The sequence below is a fragment of the Gossypium hirsutum genome, chromosome D10, assembly GCF_007990345.1.
Source record: "Gossypium hirsutum isolate 1008001.06 chromosome D10, Gossypium_hirsutum_v2.1, whole genome shotgun sequence".
Taxonomy (NCBI): Eukaryota; Viridiplantae; Streptophyta; class Magnoliopsida; order Malvales; family Malvaceae; genus Gossypium; species Gossypium hirsutum.
The window spans coordinates 10,612,367-10,633,947 of NC_053446.1; the positions used below are offsets into that span (position 1 = coordinate 10,612,367).

Consider the following 21,581-nt stretch of genomic DNA (forward strand, 5'->3'; position numbering starts at 1 on the left):
AAATAAATTTGACGTGATGTGTTCTGAAAAAATCATGTTACCGAGATGAATTTTGTTTTTTTTTTTAAATGCTCTAAGTAGGATGCAGAGTCATTGCTAACACAATTCAATTTCTTAGAAATTATAAAAAAAATGACACTAATTCAGACAAAAATAAAAAAATTTAGAGAAATTTGAGAGTTTTTTTAATAAATTTAGCGAGAAATTTGGAAGAATAATAAAAATTGGTGTGAAAAAATGGGTTGAGATATTTTATACTCTTTTTTTTTCTGATCGTTGGAGGCTCAACGGTTAAGCTTTTAAACAGTCGTTGGAGATGACTGTTGGGGGAAAACACAGCCAAAGCACGTTCGCTTCAATGCTTTTTACTAAAGCTCTCCCACATTAATGCGCTTTTACCTAAAAAGCACCAACGCTAAAGTATTTTTCTGAATTAACTCCTGAAGTCGTATCCATATCAGTGCATTTTTAGATTTTGTATCCTTACCCATTATTATTTTTAGAAAGGACTATCTCCGTAAATAATTTCGGAAATTGGAGTTTATTAGTACTAAACCCAATTATTCTACTATTTTTTTTCTCTCTTTGTTTTCTTTTTCGCTCTTCGTCCTTTGTTGTTCTTTCTAACAAACCGCTGTCACTGCCGCTGCCTCCACACCTTCCAGCGTCTTACCTCATATATCGATTCAATCCATAGCTCCCTATTTCTTCGCCGATTCTCTCTCACTCTCGGTCTCTTTTCAAATTTTCCTGTCATTCTTTTTTAGCTTTGGGTAACCACAGGCGAAAGCACACACACGCTATAATAGGAAGAGAGTTTTTGTGAGAGAGAAACCCTAAGTTTTTTCTGCCGTTTCTGGTTTTTGTGATTTTTGAAATCCGCTGCTTCATCGGAGACTCATTTCAGGTATCAATCTCTGTTTTAGTTTCAGATCCATGCTTCTTTACTTGTATTTCAGTGGGTTTTTCTTAGGGTTTTTGGTTTTCAGCTTTAGAAATCACTGTTTCGTTCCGTCTTTCAAATCTATAGATCTCGGTATTGTTCTTCTTTTTTGTTTGTTTATCGTCTACTATATGTTGTTCTTTATTTTTGGATTGTTTGTTTCCCTCTGTTTAATATTATAGTTTTGTTTTATTGTCTATTTCTTTTAAATCTTTGCTTAGCAGAATACTGATTGCCTAAACAAAAAGCATCCGTATGTAAATTGTTTACTGCATCTGTGTTGGCTTGATTTTAGTTCTAGGAACCGGTGGGAGTTGTGACGCTTGTAGAGTTTATTTGGTAGTTTTTCTGGATGGTAATAACATGTCTTTTTAATTCGTTGTGAGTCGTGAGATTCTGTTTCTTAGTTTTCTCAAAAAATCTGTACTCTAGTTAAAAAAAAATCTAATTGGGATGCTTGTTAATATTGATAGTAATTGACGAATTGGAGAATTTCAACCGATTTGCTAATTGCAAAGGTTTTTGTCGATTTGGGTTTCATGATCATATACGGTGGAGATTGTCATGATTCCTGTATGCATATATGTTTTCTTTTTAATACTTCTAGGTGCTTGCATTCATCAGTAAGGATTGGGTATATTTTCTTTAAAATAGTTTTGAATGGAGGTCATCAATGAACTTAGTTGGGATTGTTTGTGTTCTGTTGGGTATGATTTGCAAATGGATTTTGATTGGAAGTTTTAGATAGATCCAAGGTATCTCTGTATATCAGCTGAATGGGAAGTTTTGTGTGATTATTGATATATCCACGTGGTGAAAATACTTGGATTTTGGTTAAAGATAAATTTATATTCATCTGTGTTACCTAGCCTTACATGAAGGGGAATTGAGTTGTAATCTTTTAAGTGAATAGGTTCTAGGCACAACCCTTAGATTAACATTATTTTGATTTGCTTATTGGTTGATGGCTTTTATGACTGGAAAAAGATGTGTTGGATATATTCTCTAACGATGTCATAACCAATTTCTTCTTCATTTATTGTCTTAGTTGATTTCTCAATGCATTCTGGTTCTGAATAATTTTTTTCTTCTTTTGCTTTTTTGTTTTGGGTTAGCTTACGGAATTTAAAAATTGTCTTTGACCAATTGTTTGATAATTATTACCTTATACAAGTGCTGTTTGATTTTATTTTTTCAATGTTGTCATAGTGTATAAATGTTGAGGGTTAAATATTTTAGAATTAAAAGCAAATTGACATGATATATAAACAATTTTTTTTTTATAATTTTTTAAAATTTTAAAATTAAGACTAAATTGTTATAGTGTATAAATGTTGAGGATTAAATATTTTAGAACTAAAAGCAAATTGACATGATAAATATACCAATTAGAAAAGCCATGTCATCGGGTGAACAAAATATATAATCTCAAATAGTTGACTGGCTAAATTGTAATTTTTCATAGTTTAAAGATTAAAATGGAATTTCACATATAATTCAGTGACCCTCGGACCACAGTGTAGTTTAATAGCACTATAATCAAATATTCAAAACTCTGTTTGGTTAACAATGGAAGTTTAATAAAACCCAGGGTTTAGCTGCTTCCATGTTCTTTTTCTTCTTCATATCTGGAAAATATTGCTATCTAATTCAGAAGTACTTCTGGGTAAGTCTTTTTTTCTCAATTTTCTACCTTAACTATTGAGTAAATCATTAATCTTACATTCTTTTCATATTTATGTACATATATATATTTTAATGAATTCGGGTCTTCCTGGTATTCTAGATGATAGTTTATTCTTAATGGAACTTTGGATATGTGGTAAATATTTTCATTTTGGGGAGTAAATTTTCGTACAGAAATTGCATATTAGTCCAACATCATCTGTGTATTCAATTGAATGTGTTTTCCATCTTGTAAGAATGTTGCTTATGGGTTCCACAACTAAGATATCTTTCAATCGTTGCATTAGATGTATTCTTTGATTGACATTCTGTTGCTGTCATGCTTCATAGTCTCTAAATTATCTCGGTTTTATGGAACCTTGCTTAGGATTCATTTATGATGCATATTTTATCTCATTCTATGGTTTCTGTTTGTCTAATTGATAATAGAAAGATCCAAGGATGGTTGTTTTTTTTTTTCTTTGATTCTTCTATGTGTTGGTTTGTGAAAGAAGGAATGTTTTACGATTTTTCACTCCTTCAACAGAGAGGACTTCGAGAGGACTGGAATAAGCACTTTAGTTGCTGTGGGAGTCCGAGATATTAGTGCAACTTGGTTCTGCAACGGGTGTCTATAAAACCCTTGTAAAGTACTTGGTTGGAGTTCTGCAGGTTTGTGTACATTGTCTTGTTGTATGTAGCTGTTGCGATCTGATAAGTTGAAGAGTAATTCTTTGTTTGGTTCATAAAATGGCTATTCTGCAGAAGCAGCAAGATAATAGTAACACTGCTATTTGTATAATTTTTCCCGACCTTTTCTTTTACATCATGTTAGGATAATTTTAAAGGCTTCATTGGTGATTTCCATGTCCAACTCTGCTACCCCCTCTGCCCCCAAAGCTACTAGATCTGGCTGCGGGTATGTATGCCCAGTAATCAGATGCAAACTCTTAGATTTCACTGCTGCTGTTAATTCTGATTAGCACATTGGATTCCTCATATGGTCATTTTTTCAACCTACTTGATGCAATATAGTTAAAGTAGGCATTATCTTAATTGAAAGCTTCAATTATTTTTATATTCCTTAATCTTATTCCTTTCAAACAGAAATGATAATCATAGTACTACTAGTTTACTACTCTATTCCCGTTCTTTGAACCAAATAGAAATATGGCTCTCTCCTTTAATCTATTTCCTTATAAAATATTTCTCTTTTGTACCTCATTCCATTCTTTGAACAAGTCATTCTGTTAGTTGTCCTATTTAATCTCTGAGCTTTCAACCATGCAGTATACCCTGTTTCCTGCTCATGATATTAAGGTTCTTTAATTGTTTGATGAATCATAAACTGTTTTCCTTCTGTCCTTTATTTCAAATGTATTAAAAGCTCTTCGATGCAAGCCTTCATCTGAATATCATCTAGCTCACTCGTCTGTTCTTTAGTCATGTCGTTAGTGCTTAATGTGCAGAATTGCTTATGTAGATAAACATATTAATTACACTGTTCTCCTGTTTGTAGCTTTGCTTGGTTTATTAATATTTTGTCCTTAAGCTAGATACTGAGTTGCACGCTCCATGCGAACTTGCCATGTTGCATATGAAAATTTTGATTGATGAGGAAATTTTTGTATTTTTAAGCATAATAACCACTGATTCAAACATAACTTTTTGTTTTGATCACTAAATTTTGAAAAATTACAATTTAGTTATTAATGCTTCAAAATTGTTTTATTTAGGCACTCGGCTGTTAGTTGACTTATCTCCTAACGGGGGTCACATGATAATTTTTAACTAGTGCAATAATAAATTTAGTCCCTAAATTTTATACTTTCTATCAAATTGACTCTAATTCTATATAAAATGTTAAAAAACTTCAAAATTCCTTTTAAATAAATTAGAAAATTCTGACAAATATATAACAATTATAAATATATAAATTTAAATATATATATAAAACATAAAAAACAATTACACACGTAAATACATAAAATAGATAAAATAATAAAATAATAAATACATAACAATAAGAATTTTCAGTCCAACTGGTTGGTCCGGTTTCACTTATAAAGAGAACAGTCATGTGATCGTGGATTGCCGTATCCTACCTTTCTTTCTTTCAATATCGTTCTATTGTCATGTGCGTCATAAAATTCTAAATCTCCTCCTCGTGGTTGTAGTTGTCGGTTTCTTCTTCTTTGTTGTCGATTAAAAGCCAGCCAAACTCTCAATCCAATATAAATACCTATAAAATATTATAAACTGAATCAAGAGGATTGTCGGAGCTCGCATCAGGTACTTAACTTTTCGCTTCTGTCGGTTCTTTATTTTTTAATGATTTTGAGTTGAATTTCCACATGCCCAATTCTCTAATATTGAATTGCTTAATCAAATCTTAGTGATCTCCTAAGGTTCTTTTATTTTTATTTTTCGACTTTTAAGCTGATTAGCAGATCAATCCTTTGAAACTTTAAAATTACTCGATTTTTTCTTCTGTATCTCAACATTTAATATATAAGTTTGCTGTATTGTTGATTACTCCTTCAATATTTTGCATCATTTTTTGTTTCTGTGTAATATTGTTGTTGATTTATATTAATAAACTATTTTTGTTTTTTGTTCATTCTGATCAGTTTAGGTTCTTCTTTCAAATTATATTGGAAGTAATTGTTGTATTTTAGTCATTTATTCATTTCAAATAAATGAATTAATGTTGGATTTCTCATTGCTTTAGAAAAAAACAAAGTTCATCATCTAATCCTTTCTATTTGTGCAGTGGACTTATTGACAACAATGGAATTAGCTGCATTAAACTTAGTTAATGCCACTTTAAATTGGATCACTTTTGCTTTGGATGCCCCTTCTGCACGAGCTGTGGTGTTTGGAGTTCACATAGGCGGTACACTCTTAACTCCTGTTTACATCATGCTATATTTTTCTATGTCGAATTCCAGTGTGAGTACTAGAACAGATGAGTGTCTGACACAAGAATGTTAGTTGTTCCTAGAGTTCTATGTATCTGCAGTATTTCCCAATACCCATGTCTAGATACATGTCGGACATGGATGCTTCAAAAAATAAAAAAGTCAGAAGCAACATTGATCTGTTCTCTCATTCATACTTGACATGTATACATTATCTTTTATTTCTTTTTTTTTTATTTATTACAGGGCATTTATTTGTGGAAATTCTTCTTTTGGTGGTAATTTTTTTTCTGCTTTCCCAGAAAAGTTACAAACCTCCTAAGCGGCCATTGACAAAGAAGGTTTTGTTGCAATTCTACTTCTAATTAATGTTTCCATGGATAGATATTGCTTCAAGTTTATGTAGGCTTGGGTCATAATTCTTGGAATTCATGACTGCTATATTTCTCTTAAGTATTTTGTACCTAGGATTTGGGCCAATATGTCCGTGAAAACTGTTAGGCACCGGCGCTTTTTCTAACCAAAATCCTTTCTCGACCACATTTGATTAAGGGCTGTAACTCGAAGGTTCAACAATAACAAACTATTCTTTACTACTTTAAACATAGGGATCTAAATGAGACACTTGTACTTGCAAGCTGCTTGGTATGATTTGTAAACTACTCAAATTTGACTTGGACATTGTTGAGTAAAGCTCAAGCTCGAGTTATCAAGCTAATTGAATTTGAGTATCCTAATGCTTGACTTGAATCACTGAAGAGCCTAATCAAATATTTCTATTTTAATTGGCACTGACAAATCTCTATTTTATCTCGAGCTTGAGCATATATAATTAAGTTTGAAGCTGATCTTGGGAATCACACCTATTTTTTTTTACCAGATGAACAAGCTTAATCAAGCCTACTTAAGTGAGTTTGAGCAGGTTGATTTTTATCTTGAAACAAGCTTGAGCTTTAGAAGTAAAACTGAATCAATTTTAAACCAAAATCCCATACTTGAATTTCGAGTTGTGCTTGGCTCAATAAAACCCCTAACTTAACATGTATGTAGATACATTGTAATGTTTAATTCTTTTTACTTGTTCAAATTGTCTTTTCAGTCTTCCACAAATTATATTTTATTAAATAAATAGTTTCAAGTTTGAATACACACGTCATCAAGGATTGTCACAAGGGTAGCCATATAAACTTTGAGCTTTGTGTTTGAGCTTGAAACTTTCTTCTTAAGTGTTTGACGGCTTATGCTGGATCAAGTCCTTTTTGTGTTTTAAGTTTTGACAATTGATATGTTTTTTCCTTTTATGTTAAGTTAAATATGGTGCATTTGTGTCAGATGTTAACTTTGTGCCATTCTACTATTGATATGCTTTCTTCATCCTTGTAGTGTTTTACTTTTTACTTATTATTCATTTTATTTAGATGATGATGCATCAGCCTAACATTCTGAAAGGTCTCTTCGTTGTTTGTAGGAAATAGATGAGCTCTGTGATGAATGGGTCCCAGAATCCCTTATTCCTCCTATCACGCAAGAGATGCTGAGTGAACCTCCAGTGTTGGAAAGGTGAGTATAACTGTCATTTTTACATTAATTTTATTGGATTCTTTAAAAAAATATATGGTTCGAGTTAATATGCTTAGTCTGCTTTGAAGATTTGGGAGATACACATTTCAACCAAATCTATTTATTTTATTTTTTCTTCCAACCAAACAAATGTGTGACATTTCCTTTTTTCAGCCCTTTATATTTTCTTCTCCATTTTTCTTTTTCATCTGGAATCGTAATTATTAGTTATTCCTTAGGTTATATTTACTGATGTATGCTTTTACAATAGATTTTATAAAATTTTGATAAATTCTCATGATTTGTTATAGTAGTTTAAATACTTAAGGCTGATTTTTTTTCCGAAGTGGCATAGCTTATTAGTTCATCTCTATGCAGTGCTGCAGGGCCCCATACTATAATCAATGGGAAAGAAGTTGTGAATTTTGCTTCTGCAAATTATCTCGGATTTGTAGGGCATGATAAGTTACTTGTAAGAATTGCATTGCTATTATTAATTTATTCTACCATTTGGTCGACAGGAAGAGAGAATAAATAAATAAATAAACCATATACCAAGATAGCTTGATTATAATCCTTTCTAAGTTTTCCTTGAAACATACACTTTTCTTCCATTTACCTTATCAAAGAGGTGTTTATGTAGGCTGTTAAGTAATATTAAAAGATAGTTTTGCAAAGGAGAAGCATATGTTTTAAAAAAATTGGGAAAGTTATAATGACTAAATTCTCAAGGTTTTGTTTCTTTTGGCCATGAAATAAAATGTGTTTACCAGGAATCATGTACGTCTGCGTTGGAGAAATATGGTGTTGGATCTTGTGGTCCTCGTGGATTCTATGGCACAATTGGTAATCATCAATACCTATACAGTTTTGAATGGTGTGTTTTTGGAGACTCTTTCTAAATCTTCTATAATAACAAGATTCAGATTGTGACAATTCTCTTATTCAGATGTCCACCTTGATTGTGAGTCCAGAATAGCGAAGTTTTTGGGAACACATGATTCTATCCTCTATTCTTATGGGCTTTCCGCCTTGTTCAGTGCAATCCCATGTTTTTGTAAAAAGGGCGACATAATTGTTGTGTAAGTGAAAAATATCATTACCTTAAATGGATACATATATGGCTATTATCCTAGGTTTGACATTGTAAGCTGTGGTATAGATAACTTGTGAAATTTTTGGTTTTTACTCTGTCTTTTGTTCTTATTTTTTTAATTGCATGATGCACTTGGAATTCCCAAGAATGGAAATTTGATTCCCTCCTGCTCTTTGTATTCTGTGGGGCTTTTTCTTTTACCGAATTTCACAGTTAGATCATCTTACTAGTAGATGTTATTCACAGGCCAGATTGTAATATATTTTGCAATGGGCCTCCTGATATGTGAGGCCCCACCTTTACAATATTTTAAAAACTAAACTAATTAATGTGATGCATGATTTAGAATTGTTAAGCAAAATCATAAAATTATTTACTGTAGGTAGAATGCATTTTTGTATGCTTGGAGGAAAGCATATGAAGATTGGATTTTTTGTCCTTTATGTGCATTTTGTCAGCTGCTGAATTTTGAAAGGTGTTTAGGGGCCGAAATTGTTTTTTGAGTTGACTTATTTAATTGCACCTTCCTTAGCATAAAAGTGTACTTTTTCTTTTAATATTTCAATTTTACAGAATTTAAGGCATAGATTTGTATCCTATTTATTAGTTACATTTTTTTTTTTTTGGTTATCCAGGGATGAGGGAGTCCATTGGGGAATACAAAATGGCCTCTACCTTTCTAGAAGCACCATTGTTTATTTCAAGCACAATGATATGGATTCTCTGGAAAAAACCCTTGAGAAAATTACAGCACAGAATAAGCGGGCTAAGAAATTACGGCGCTACATTGTGGTTGAATCTGTGTATCAGGTATGTTATGTCAAGTTCTCACAAATTTCAACTATTGTATCCTTAGCGTGCCCATGTTGTGCATAAATAGCCGTGTTTGTAGGATTTGGCTAATAAATACAGTTGTATGACAAGAACTTGTTTGGTGCAAGTTTGTAAAATCGACATGCTTGTGGCATTGCATGTCAATGCAGTGGACTTTGTACATTCATTCCAGGCGTCTTCTTCCTTGCATAATTATGATCTATCACAACATTCTCATTTAAACCATGCCCATCTTTTGTTAATAAATCAAAATCAGAACTAAATAGGATGGGTGAGTGCTATAAGAAAGCAATAGTGATGCTGCAGAGAGTATATATTTTTTCTTAACGAAATTGCTTAGAATTACTTATTTGCCAAAAAGCAATTATCATTCTTTGGCTTCTTAGGGAATCATTCTTTACGGAAATTTGTTAATTGTTTACTATTTGTTTTACCCTGCTGCATGTTTGTAAAATAGTGGTACATATGAGGAGACTTGGAAAAAATGTTGGAGAGCCCTTTTGAGCAAAAAACTGTGAGGTCCAATGGTTCAAAGTTGATGATACCTTGTATTGGTCGGTTCTTACTGATTCTCCTAATTGTAGTCTCACCATATCTAATAACATTTTGTTGGTTAAATATGTAGAATTCGGGTCAAATAGCTCCTTTGGACAAGATCATCAAGTTGAAAGAGAAGTATCGCTTCCGTGTCTTACTGGATGAGACCAACTCATTTGGTGTACTTGGTCGTACTGGAAGGGGTCTCACTGAATACTGCGGGGTTCCGGTGTGTTTATATTTTTTTTAAGTTACTATTTTATAGTTGCTTTGGTTTTGTTGGTCGCTAACCGTTGAACGTACTGCAGATAGAGAAGATAGACATTGTTACTGCTGCCATGGGACATGCATTGGCAACAGAAGGAGGATTCTGCACTGGAAGTGCTCGTGTCATTGATCATCAAGTATGTAGTCTATGACCTTTTAGTATTGTTGAATATTGGAAGCTCTACCTAGTTTCATTCATCATAAACATTATTTTTAATAGATAGACTCAAAATAGTCAAGACTATACTAGTGGATTTACCATTTTTGTTCTGGTATTGTAACATGTATATCGGTGTGTTTACATATTCCATCTTTTATATCAGTATTTTTCAAATGTTGTTCATATTTATTTATTTATTTGTTTGTATATGTTCGTATGGTACCAACCACCCTGGATCGACTCCTAATACACTTGTAAAATGTTAATGGTAATTCTATGATTGGTGGCAGCGGTTGAGCAGTTCTGGCTATGTCTTCTCTGCATCTTTACCCCCATATTTGGCTAGTGCTGCAATTACTGCTATTGACATCTTAGAGCAAAATCCTGATCTGACATCAAAGCTGAAGGAAAACATTGGCATTTTATGGAAAGGTTGGTTTCGAGCTTAACATTTTCTTTCTTGTATGGTTTTAAGGATTTCCTTTGTTTCTGTGATGATGCTCTTCTCCTCTGGTTTCAACTTGTCTGTTACATTGGTCAGTCGTCCATAGTAGATAAAAGTACAGACGATGTTTATGATTGACAAAACCTTTTTTGGTTCTAAATAGAAGCTGAAATGTCATTAACCTCTGTAACATGCTAACATCTTGTCACAAAGCACGTCGGTGTATCTTTTAGTGCAAGCCCTTGTTTCGTAGTAGATAAAAATGCGGACAATTTTTTTATCATTATTGTATTAGTGACCAAACCATTTCCGGTTCTGAACTTGTGATAGGAATTGATATTTTTTCTTATTAATCTCTGCAATATGCTAACATCGGATCACAAAGCACGTTGTATTTTGTAGTGCGATCCTTTGTTCGGTGGTTATTGTGTAATTGACCTAATCACTTCGGTTTTGAACTTGTTGTGAAAACACAGGACTCTCCGATATCCGGGGGCTTTCAATAGCAAGCAATCCAGAATCACCGATTGTTTTCCTTGTGCTTGAAAAATCAACTGGTTCAGTGAAAAGTGACCTTCAGCTCCTTGAAGACATTGCTGATCGTGTAAGTGCACCATTCTCATGTTTCCTTCTTATTAGTAGCGGCGAGTTATATTATTCTGAATCTTTATTTTTCTTGAAATATTTGATATTTGTACATGAGTATGCATATATGATTTTCTAAATCTTTATACAACTTAAAGACATTGTTGCTTTAACTCTTCATTTTCTTGAAATGCCTGTGTCCGACATATTTCTAGATATGTAGATGACTTGACTTTCCAAAGACCTAAGCACATAGGAAAAATTCAATATTTCTGTATCGGGAACATACTTGTATCTAACCCATCTGAATTCAAGTAATACTAGTCTATGCTACTTGACTCGATTGTGAGTGCGGATATGGGTATGTTTCCTACGTCAATATGTTCAAATTTTTTCATACACTTGGAAGATCTATGGAGGGTCATATTTTCATATTCCTATTCAAATGTCTCAGTTATAGATATTTCACGGAAAATAAAAAAGTTCAGACGACATATAATTCAGACATATATTGAAATGTGACTGACATTCTCGAGTCCAGGTAACACAGAAAAGTGGATATAGATACCTGATTGAAAACATTTACATTTCACAGGCCTTGAAACAAGAATCCATTTTTGTAATGGCTTCAAAAAGATCAACTCTCGATAAATGCCCCCTTCCTGTCGGGATTAGACTGTTCGTTTCAACCGCCCATTCAGAGTTGGACCTGCTTAAGGCATGTGAATCACTCAAGCGAGTCGCAGCAGCGATGCTTAGGTGAGTGATACCCATCATATATATGTGTGTATGTATGGATTAGTATCTACTGTCAGTATAGTTTTTTAACTTCACAAGCAGAGTTGAAAAACATGTTATATTATATTTGAAAAAATAAAATAAGAATAAGAATAGAGATAATGACAGTTTTTTTATTCCATTTGTAGAGCTAAAAAAAAAACCTTTACTAGCAGTGGATATGATAAATTATCTTTTTTCAAGATTTTGTTTTTAACTGCATTGGAAGATTTTTCTGTGAAATTGTTAACTTTTTCTTAAATTTTCTTTAGCAAGAAAACAAAATGTAACTACAATTTATACGTGTTACTTTATTTTTTATAATTTGTTGTAACAACATTAAATGGATGTATATAACTCCTTTAAACATCTTAAAGTAAAGAGATAAAACTCTTTACTTCATTTATAATCAGGAGATCGTTAAATGGAGTAATTAAGAAAACTTAGTTCATTGAATGTAATACATTTACTAATTGAATGTAAAGGAGCTTATAAATAGCACATTGTAAGTGAATTAAATAGTGAAAATTTTCTTGTATTTTTCATTCACTTTTTACTTATTATTATTGTTTTATTAATTTTTCCATAACACGAGCTTTTATGAGTTCATAGTGAAGTTTGCGTCATTTCTTTTATATAATTTGCCCGTATAACTCCCATTAAACTATATACGTGATTATAATGTCAAATCTTGCTAAACTTGAATTTGCAGTCTTAGACATATCAGGCAAGAATTATTTGTCATTGGTGTTAGATGTTAAAATTTACCTAGATGCTAAAAGTCTAGAAAATACTATATTAGCAGATAAAGAAGCATCTAATCAAGATAATGTAAAAGCAATGATTTTCATTCATTATCTACATGAAGGATTAAAAGTGGAATATTTCATTGTGAAAGACCTTATTAAGTTGTGGAGAAATTTGAAATAACAATTTGACCATTAAAAAAGGGTGATATCTCCTACAGCTCGTTATGATTGGATGCACTTACGGTTGCAAGATTTTAAGACGGTAAGTGAATACAATTTAGAATTTTTCAAAATTAGTTTTCAACTAAAATTATGTGGAGAAAACATAGTTGATGATGATTTGTTAGAGAAAATATTTTCAACTTTTCATGTTACTAATGTGCTCTTGTAGCAACAATACTGTGAAAAAGGTTTTAAAAGGTATTTGAAATTGATTTCATGCCTTTTTGTAGTTGAACAAAATAATGAGTTGTTGATGAAAAATCATGAAATTCGTTACACTGGTTTTGCACCATTCCCTAAAGTGAATGTAGCAATTGTTGAAGGAAAAGCATATGGAGACAAATTTTGTATTCCAAAATGATGAAATGGAGGCAAAAGATAAATATATTCACTATAATACTAAAATTGACCATGCTTACGAGGGTGATAAATTTAATGACCTTAGTAACATAATTCACCTAGATGTGGCTGATTTTTTTGAGAATCATTAGAAAAATTGATGTTATTTTGACATTTTTATGTTGTTTTAAGTATGCTTTATTTTCTTACATAAAAATAATTTATATATTTAATAAATATTTGCAATGTTTCTTATATTATATTTTATTTGTTTGATGAAGAATATAAATCATTCAACAAAATTTCGATAGACCCAAAATCAATGGAGACATGTATCTTGCAAATAGTGCTACAACACATACGATACTCAAAGATAAAAATTATTTTTCTCATTTGACAATGAGTAATGCCCATGTTAATACAATACCGGGTAGTTCAAAACTTATTGAAGGCTCTGGAAGAGTTATTATATTATTACCTAAAGGTACAAAATTTGTCATTGATGATGCTTTATATTCCACTAAGTCTCAAAGAAAGTTATTGAGTTTTAAATATATTCGTCTTAATGGATATCATATTGAGACTATAAATGAGAAAAATATTGAATATCTATATATTACAAATGTTGAATGTGGAAAGAAATATGTTTTGGAAAGGCTACCTGCTTTTTCATCAGGTTTATATTATACACATATTAGTGCAATTGAGTCACATGTTACTACAAACCAAAAGTTTGTAGAATCACATGCTTTTACTATTTGGCATGATTGATTAGGCTATCCTAGATCTATTATGATGCGAATAATCATCAGAATTCAATTGGACACCCATTAAAAAACCAAAAGAGTCTTGAATTTAATGATTTATCTTGTGTTGCTTGTTCTTAAGGAAAATTGATTATTAGACCATCACCAGCTAAAGTTGGGATTGAATCTCCCACATTTTTGGAACGTATTCAAGGTGATATATGTGGGTCTATTCATCCACCATGGGAACCATTCAGATATTTTATGGTATTAATAGATGCATCTAGTAGGTGGTCACATGTGTTTATTATCGACTCGCAACTTGGCATTTGCGAGACTACTAGCTCAAATAATTCGATTAAGAGCACAATTTTCAGATTATGCAGTCAAAATTATTCGTCTTGATAATGCTGGTGAGTTTACATCCCGAGCTTTTAATAATTTTTATATGTCAATTGGGATAAAGGTTGAATATCTTGTAGATCATGTTCACACACAAAATGGTTTATCTGAATCGTTTATCAAACACCTCCAACTAATAGCTCGACCATTGCTTATGAGAACAAAACTCCCTGTTACAGCTTGGGGACATGCTATTTTGCATGCAGCAACACTTGTGCGCTTAAATCCAACTAGTTATAATAAGTACTCCATATTATAATTGGCTTTTGGTTAGGAGCCAAATATTTTCCATCTTAGAATTTTTGGATGTGTAGTATATGTTCCAATTTTTCACCACAACGTATAAAGATGGGTCCTCAAAGGAGTTTGGGAATATATATTGGTTATGAATCTCCTTCTACAATTAAATATGTTGAAGCATTAACTAGAGATTTATTTACTGCACGATTTATTGATTGTCATTTTGATGAAACAACATTCCCAACATTAGGGGGAGAGAAAATACAACTGATAAAAGAAATTACATGGAATGGATCATCATTATCTCATTTAGATTCTCGCACAAGTCAATGTGAACAAGAAGTTCAAAGGATCATACAATTACAAAACATCGCCAATCATCTGCCAAATTCATTTACTGACCTAAAGAGAATTACATAATCTCACATACCAATTGAAAATACTCCAATACGAATTGATATCCCCAAAGGGCAAATTGTTAGTGCTAATCCACGCCTAAAGCGTGGAAGGCCAATCAGTTCCAAAGATAAAAATCTTCGAAAAAGAAAATGATCAATTAATCAAGATGATAATATTGTTGAGGCAAGCGCCCAAGAAGAGGCCAAAGATATAACTAATCAAAAAACCCTAGAAGAGGTTCAGGTACCTGAAAATGGTGATAACGAAGAAATCTCAATAAGTTATGTTACTTCAAGAAAAAGATAGAAATGAAAAAATATAGTTGCCGATAACAATTTTGCTTAAATGTTGCTATTGAAATAGCAAAAGAAAATGAAGATCCTGAGCCTAAATCTATTGAGGAATGTAAAAATAAAAAAGATTGGTCAAAATGGAAAGACACAATTCAAGCAGAATTAAATTCACTTTCTAAACTGAGGTTTTTGGACATCTAAATATGTAAAGCCAATAGGATATAAATGGATATTTGTGCAAAAACGAAATGAGAAAAAATGAAGTCGTAACATATAAAGCACGACTTGTAGCATAAGAATTTTCACAAAAGCCCGACATTGATTACGAAGAGACATATTCTCCTGTGGTGGATGCAATCACGTTTAGATACTTTATTAGTCTGGTAGTACATGAAAAACTTGACATGCGTCTAATGGATATTGTTACAGCCTATTTGTATGGTACATTTGATACTGAAATTTATATGAAAACCCCAGAATGATTTAAAATCCCTAAAGGATATAGAGTTTCCCGAAAAAATTGCTCAATCAGATTAAAGAAAAGTTTATATGGATTAAAACAATATTGATGTATGTGGTACAATCGTCTTAGTGAGTATTTGTTAAAAGAATGTTATAAAAACGATCCAATTTGCCCATGTGTTTTTATAAAAAGGTCTGAATCAAACTTTGTGATAATTGCTATTTATGCTGATAATCTAAATATTGTTGGAACTCCTGAAGAGCTTCAAAATAAAATAAATTATTTAAAGAAAGAATTTAAGATGAAAGATCTTGAAAAAACACAATTTTGTCTTGGCCTACAGATCAAACATTTAAAAGATGGAATTCATGTCCATCAGTCAACTTATACGAAAAAGATCTTAAAGAAATTTTATATGGATAAAGCACATCCATTGAGTACCCTGATGGTTGTACGATTGTTAGATGTGAATAAAGATCAATTGCGTCCTTGAGAGAACGATGAAGAGTTTCTTAATCCTGAAGTACCATATCTAAGTGCCATAGGAGCATTGATGTATCTTGCAAACAACACAAAACCTGATATAGCTTTTACTATAAACTTGTTAGCAAGATTTAGTTCTTCTCCAACACGTAGATATTAGAATGGAATTAAACATGTATTTAGATATCTCAAAAGGACAATTGATATGGGGTTATTTTATTCAAATGATTCAAAATCCATATTAGTTGGTTATGTTGATACTGGATATTTATAGGATCCACATTAAGGTTGATCTCAAGCAGGATATTTATTTACATGTGGAGGTACTGTCATATCATGTCGTTCGACAAAGTAGACATTAGCTGCTGCCTTTTCAAATCATGCTGAAATAATTGCAATGCATAAGGCAAGCCGAGAGTGTGTTTGGCTAAAGTTATTAACCCAACATATCCAGAAGATATGTAATTTGCCTCTACAGGAAAATATGCCAACTATCTTATACGAAGATAATGCAACATGTATAGCTCAATTAAAGGGTGGTTATATCAAAGGTGATAGAACGAAACATATTTCACCAAAATTATTCTTCACTCATGATCTTGAGAAGAAAGGTGACATAGAAGTTTAACATATTCGTTCTAGTGATAATTTAGCAGATCTTTTTACCAAGGCATTGCCAACTTCAACATTTGAAAGACAACGAAACAAGATTAGAATGTGTCGACTCAAAGATATAATGTGATGTTGCCATTAAGGGGAGTCTAAAACACGTACTCTTTTCCTTTAACCAAGGTTTGTCCCATTAGGTTTTCCTGGTAAAAGTTTTTAACGAGGTAACTTGTAATAGGAGATTGTGTACTTTTTTTTTCTTCATTAGGTTTTTATCCCACAGAGTTTTTTCTAATAAAAGTTTTAATAAGGCACATTTTTATTTAAAAGACATCCAAGGGGGAGTGTTGTAAATATATTAAATTGATGTCTATAACCCTTTTAAACATATTAAAGTAATGAGATAAAACTCTTTACTTCATTTATAATCAGGAAATCATTAAACGGAGTAATTAAGAAAACTTAATTCATTGAAGGTAATACATTTACTAATTGAATGTAAAGGAGCTTCTAAATAGCACATTGTAAGTGAAAATTAAACAATGAAAATTGTCGGGTATTATTCATCCACTTTTTACTTATTATTATTGTTTTATTAATTTTTCTATAACATAATTTAAATTAATGTTTGTCATCTTTTCAAGCTATTTATTTATTTTACGTTGTTAAATTAAGCTTTGTAATCCATATGTTGAAAGTGTATTTTCATGTGTAGGAATTAACAAGTTGGTATGGTGATTATTTTGTATTAATTATTTTCTCAGGTCTTGTTTAAAATTTCCTTGAACAACGTAATATAATATTATCAAGGATTTTGGGTTTCGAATAAGATGTTAATTTTGTTAATTATATGTTTTATAAAATTAAATTAAATTAAATCAAGTTATATATATATATATATATATGCTCTTTCTGGGGTTTTAGATAAAAAAAAAAGAACCCCATTTTTTTGAAGGGTCATTGGGTTTTTTTTAATGGGGTTTAATGGTTGACTCTAAAAGAAATGCACTTTCAGGGGCCTTTCCTTTTTGTTGCACTTTCCGCTGAAGTGACTTTTTTGTTGGGGGAAATGACGCTTTTGATTATGTATAAACTACATTGGAGGCTGTTGTTTCAGTTCATCTTGGGTTGCTATAATAGTAATTTTAATTTAGTAATAAAAAGATATTTTTATTTCAATTTTAGTTATAAAAATTAGTAGTACCTCTAAAAATAATGCTCACTCAAATCTTAGATTGAGTTTATCAGAATATTTTTTAAAAACATTGTTAAACTAATCTTTTGTCTTGTAAAGAATTATTTCTCCTGAATCCATCGTCCTCTTGAAATTTCTCATTTATTATTGTTTTTAAATATTGAAAACACTTGGTTATAAGAAACTTTTTAAATATAGAAGCAGCAAACTAAAATATTTCCTAAACAATAGCACTGGCTGCACTTGGGTACAATAATCATTACCAAATATTTGAAGTGATTTGGAAGAGGAATCTAAAAAGCCATCAATGGATAATTTCTCAAAATTTAAATGCTTTTGGACCAAGTACCTTTCGGAATCGGCATTATCCGCAAACAAAACAAGATTGGATAAATGAGCAATCGAAGAGAAGTAAAAGATTTGATTACACCCACTCAGTTTTAGAGTTGAGGATTGAAGTAGATGTTTTACCTAATTATCAATTTGAAAACATGCAAACTGCAACCATAGAAATAAAATTTAGTTATAACAATGGTTTGTGGTGGCAGATGAGCCAAACCAAACATGCAATTGCTTCCATTCTTGAAGTTCTCAATCCTCCATCTTCAACCCCTATATCTCTTAGTTTTAAACTCTCCTCTTCATTCAAACCCCAAGAAATCTCATTACCAGCTTCGTCATACATTTCGGCAAACACAATGGTAAGATGCTCGGAACTCTCCCTTCCAATTATCTCCGCAATTATGAACGGTGGGCGAAGTTAGCTGATCAAGTGCTCGAAGGCCCAGTTTATAAGGGTAGAATCGAGTGGGAATTTGCTGAGAATGTTTTGAGTGGAAACAATGCGAAAGGGATTGCGGCTAAGGATGAGAGTTCGGTGTCGTTATTGGAAATGAGTGAAAGATTTGGTTGGGATAATGAAGACAAAGATGGTTGGAGTAAAGTTTAAGTTCGAGCTTCTTGGGACTAATAATGGCGGAAGGTTACCGAGAATCGAGGGTAACAATGGGGGAAACGACAATGGAGGAATTAGGGAAGGTAAAGAAGGGAAGAAAGTGAGATGTGAAGATGGGGTTTTAGCGGAAAAAAGGATGGAGAGGAGGGAAAGGATGAGGCTGAAGAAAGAAAGAGCTGGGGTGGTGCTGGCGGTGACTGCGCCGGTGGTAGTGTTAGGTTGGAGAGGAATCAAGGGTCTGGTAAAGATCAGACGGTGGAGACTTTCAATCGATTTCCTGGTCGTGAAGCTCTCTTGAAGAAGCTACTAAATAACCGTAGAGGATTTTTGTGATATTTTCTATATTTAGTTGTATTTTTAGAACCATGGAGAAAAAATTCAGAACCAATATAGAATTGATAGATTGAAATACGAATTTAATCCATTTTTTTACTTAACTCAATTATAAATTAATATTGGGTACATCTAATTATTCTTTTTAGTCACTATAAAATAGTTTTCTTTGGTCACCGAAAAATAACTTCATAGCTTTTAACTCTCAACATTTATACATCGTATCAATTTAATCTTGATTTTAAAAATTTTAGCGTTCGACATTTACACCTTTTTTTTCTTTCTAATTTTGCTTTTCTCTGGTGATTCTTTCACTTGAAAAGCTAAAAAAATAAATATATGAATTAAATTTGATCAAAACTATACAAAAAAAATGAGAACACTAAAAAACCTAATATAATAACTTTCATCTTTTCTCAGTATTTTAAAAACCCTCGGTGTCACAAATAAAAATAAAATTACAATAAAAGACCAAATTATGCAATATGTAAATGTTGAGGGCTAATTTTTTTTTGAAATCAATACTAAATTGACACAATATATAAATGTTGAGGATTAAATTTGCTATTATGCCAATTTTAAAAGTTGTCAAGTTATCTTTCTGTCAGTAATTTATGGGTGATCAAAAAAGAAAAAATTAAATAGTTGGGTGAATATTTTGTAACTTTTTATAGTTAGATGACTAAAAAATAAATTTACTAATAGTTAAGGGACTACGTACTAGTTTGCTCTAATTTATATATATATAAATTAAGGATAAATTACCCTAACATCACTAAACTATTAGTAAGTTTATATTTTTTTCACTTAAGTTCAAAAAGTTACAAAATTGTTCATGAACTATTCTGAAGTTTTCATTTAAACCGTTAGGCTATTAAAATTGTTGTTGTATACGGTTTTCTCTATTTGCACTACTTGCACCAATAGAAAAAATAAAACATTACATTAATAAGAAATTAATAGTTTATTAACTTATTTATATTGACATGTAGCTAGGGAGAAAAGATAAAAATAAAAAGAGGTATGTTTTAGTGTTCACATTAATAATTTGTATGAAATCCATTTAATTTGGTTGGGTATAGCCCAAAACACTTCCTACACTTAAAAAAGATAAAAAAGCTCAAATGTTATAATGAATTAAATATTTAAAACCCTAATTTGGTAAATATTTTTAGGATAAATTAATCAATAATCACTAATTCAAACAAAATTTTATTTTTGCCACTAAATATTAAAAGTTACAATTTGGGCACTCGGTTGTTAATGACTTAACACCTAACAGAGGTGACATGATAATTTTTAATTGGTCTAATAATAAATTTAATCCTTAACTTTTTATACTTTCTTTCAAATTGATCCTAATTTTATATAAAAATGATAAAAAATTCAAAATTATTTTTAAATAAATTAGAAAATTCTAAAAAATATATAACAATTATAAATATATAAATTTAAAATATATATAAACACATAAAAAATTATACACATAAATACATAAAATAGATAAAAGAATAAAAATCATAAATACATCAAAATAAAATTTTTTTGATTAACGGAAATCATTAAAATGAAAAAAAAAACTTGTAGGCCTTCCTTCTTTTAATTTTCCACTTTTAGGCCTTTTATTTCATGCACTCTGTTGTGAGCTGAAATGTTAGCTAAAGAATTTTAAAAGCTAAAGTCAAAACAGGGAGTTTAAGGAGTAGTGATACGGAGCGTTTTGTTATAACAGATTTTGTCCACGTCATTTCTTTCGTTGTAATCTCTTTAAACCTGCATGTTTTGCATGGGAAGCATTATTCAAGGAATTATTCAACAAACATCTGTATCTCTCTCTTTTTTCTCTCTTCTTCTTCAAATCTCTCTCTCTGTTCCCTATTCGTTTTCTCTTCCGCATCAAGGGTATCAGAACTTTCACGATTCCTTTTATGACCGGTGAAGGTGTCTCGACGAGGTTGCAAAAGGAGGTGGGCAGTATGCAGCAGGAACTTTCGAAAATGCAAGAGGAAATCGCGTAATTGAAGACCAGAATAGAGACCAAAATGGACACCCGACTACAGGATTTCAAAACCGAGCTTAAGGGTGATCTTCAAGCTTTGTTGGGTCAGTATTTTGGACCACCACCAACTAGGTCGTCAGCAAACGTTCCATAGGACAAAGGGAAGGGGGTTTTGGGAGCTCCTCCGGGGTTCTTACCTAAGAATGCTGAGCTACCTCAGATGCAGACGGACCCTTTGGTTTCTGATGGAGGTAAAGTACAGATAAAGAATTCTTCGTTTGCACTGGGAAATTCTGCCCCACTTAGCCGGTTGGAATGTCCCAAGTTCGACGACATCGATTTTCGGGGATGGTGGACCAAGTTG

The 21,581-nt window shown here is 31.8% G+C and overlaps 1 protein-coding gene across 3 annotated transcripts; it reads left to right on the plus strand.

The window, feature by feature from the left end:
* Positions 1-326: 326 nt before the first annotated feature.
* LOC107914202 (long chain base biosynthesis protein 1) lies at positions 327-11,989 on the plus strand. Of its 3 annotated transcripts, XM_016843026.2 has the most exons (15): positions 350-907; positions 3,156-3,280; positions 3,444-3,527; positions 5,382-5,504; positions 5,776-5,870; positions 6,998-7,089; positions 7,468-7,561; positions 7,863-7,935; positions 8,039-8,171; positions 8,821-8,995; positions 9,645-9,785; positions 9,865-9,960; positions 10,274-10,415; positions 10,905-11,032; positions 11,609-11,989. In XM_016843026.2, the coding sequence occupies exons 4-15, from the start codon at positions 5,399-5,401 to the stop codon at positions 11,774-11,776; spliced, it is 1,443 nt and encodes a 480-aa protein (XP_016698515.2). In that variant the 5' UTR covers positions 350-907; positions 3,156-3,280; positions 3,444-3,527; positions 5,382-5,398; the 3' UTR covers positions 11,777-11,989. The 3 variants fall into 3 exon arrangements, with proteins under 3 accessions (XP_016698516.2, XP_016698515.2, XP_016698517.2); XM_016843027.2 differs by lacking the exon at positions 3,444-3,527 and having other exon boundaries at positions 327-907; XM_016843028.2 differs by lacking the exons at positions 3,156-3,280; positions 3,444-3,527 and having other exon boundaries at positions 511-907.
* Positions 11,990-21,581: the final 9,592 nt, after the last annotated feature.